The sequence below is a fragment of the Chelonoidis abingdonii genome, chromosome 2 (assembly GCF_003597395.2).
Source record: "Chelonoidis abingdonii isolate Lonesome George chromosome 2, CheloAbing_2.0, whole genome shotgun sequence".
Taxonomy (NCBI): domain Eukaryota; kingdom Metazoa; phylum Chordata; order Testudines; family Testudinidae; genus Chelonoidis; species Chelonoidis abingdonii.
The window spans coordinates 95341174-95343246 of NC_133770.1; the positions used below are offsets into that span (position 1 = coordinate 95341174).

Here is a 2073-nt window from a genome sequence, read left to right on the forward strand (position 1 = left end):
TTGGATTTGGGACTGCATGGCCACCTGTGCTGATCAGAGCTCCACGCTGGGCAAACAGAAAATGCAATTCAAAAGTTCGCGGGCCTTTTCCTGTCTACTTGGCCAGTGCATCCGAGTTCAGATCGCTTTCCAGAGTGGTCACAGTGGTGCACTGTGGGATACCGCCCGGAGGCCAATACCGTCGATTTGCGGCCACACTAACCCTAATCCGATATGGTAATACCGATTTCAGCGCTACTCTTCTCGTTGGGGAGGAGTACAGAAACCGATTTAAAGATACCTTTATATCGATATAAAGGGCCTCGTGTGGATGGGTGCAGCGTTAAATCAGTTTAACGCTGCTAAAATCAGTATAAACGCATAGTGTAGATCAGGCCAAAGAGTGCTAACATTTCTGACTACCGATAAAAGCATGTTTTAAAATGTCATCTTATTTAAGAAGTTTTCTCCTTGATATTTTACATACCCTTAAGCAGTAAATATGAAGGGCCTGATCTTGTTCCCATAGAAGTCACTGGCAAAACTGCTATCAATTGTGATGGATGGCATTGGTTCTGTTGGATGTTTCTTCACTTGATATACACATAAAGTCATCTAGGGGAGAAGGGACTCTTCTTGTATAGTAGTGAGCACACTGGTGTTTCAATATTGGTATATCTGCTGGAAGCATGGGCTTTTTTGCTTTTAGACATTGCATGGCTACATTGGATCTCATCAGTAACATGAAAAACAAACACTAGTAAACACAATATTATGTTTCAGAATAATACACTTTGGTTTTGAGTTACCAAATCATTCCAATCCTGGGGAGATTCTGTGAACCTCTTAGCTTTATTGCAAGAAGTCTTTTTTTCCCCCCTACTGAAACAGCTTCTACAAGACAAAATTTGAGGTTTTAACAGTTGTCTTGTTATAAACAATTTATCTGTCCCTGAAATAGAGACTTGTTAATGATATGGGATGATGATAGAATTTAGATATGAGTCTTCATGTTTACATGGAATTGTTTCAAGGCTTAGCGTTTTAATTACCCTTTAGTTACACAGAACCTACTTATGTCCTAGTTTAGCTTGGTAATGTTTTAATAGGTTTATACAAACAACTGTTAAAACCTATTTTATCTCATGGCTTAACTGTAATGAATACTCTAACCAAGATTTTTAGGTTTAGCTAAAAAACACTATTGGTGGATATATTGTCTTGTAGTTATGTTTTCCCCTTTACCAAGGGGCATGGGTGGGTGGTTAAATAAGCAAAGGAGAGTTCAGATGGCATCCAAGTGCCTCCTAATACTGAGGACAGTAGATTACGTGCACATAGCCAAACCGTGAACACGGATCTTTCTAGATGGCTATACAAATAGCATCCCTGCTCATACCCAAGAAAAGTAAGGGTGTGTCTATACCGAGAAGTTAATTCAGATTAAGGTAGGTGAGAATTTAAATTGGAGTAGCTATTCCTGACTATATTCCTGTGCAGCCTTTGGGAATGGATTAATTTTATTTGGAATATGGCACTCTTATTCCAGATAAGAGCATCCACACATGGAGTTCATCAGGAATAGTTCCTTGTGTAGATAAGTGGCATCTGAAGATCAATAACTCTCTTGACAGCAAGTGGCTGTTGGCCCTGGTATTTAGGGATCTCTGGCCACTCTTCCAGTGACAGATGTCAAAACCATTCTTTGCTAATCTCTTGGTGGTGCTGATTTGTTTGTACTGGGAACAAAGCTGTTGAGATGCATCAAAATTAAATAACTAAGTTAGGTTTTTTGGTTTTTTGCAGGTTCCGTTTTTGTCTCCTTTGGAAGGCCATATACATCTAAAACTAAAATGTCAAGTAGACTCCTTTGTGGAGGAAAAAGGATTTTTGGTAGGTAATTTGTTCACTGTTTGCTAAATCACTCTGACTTAAATGTGCTTGTTTTATTTAAGAGCAGCAGAGAATCCTGTGGCACCTTATAGACTAACAGACGCTTTGGAGCGTGAGCTTTCGTGGGTGAATACCCACTTCGTCAGACGCAGGCAGTGGAAATTTCCAGGGGTAGGTATATATATGCTAGCAAGCAAGCTC

At 39.7% G+C, this 2073-nt stretch overlaps 1 protein-coding gene across 3 annotated transcripts in view; it reads left to right on the plus strand.

The window, feature by feature from the left end:
• Positions 1 to 2073, plus strand: part of ANLN (anillin, actin binding protein) — an 83245-nt gene that overhangs the window by 46455 nt on the left and 34717 nt on the right. For all 3 annotated transcript variants that reach the window (XM_032785446.2, XM_032785448.2, XM_032785447.2), the window contains one exon: positions 1786 to 1872. In XM_032785446.2, the coding sequence (XP_032641337.1) occupies positions 1786 to 1872 (87 nt within the window). The remainder of the gene's footprint in view (positions 1 to 1785; positions 1873 to 2073) is intronic.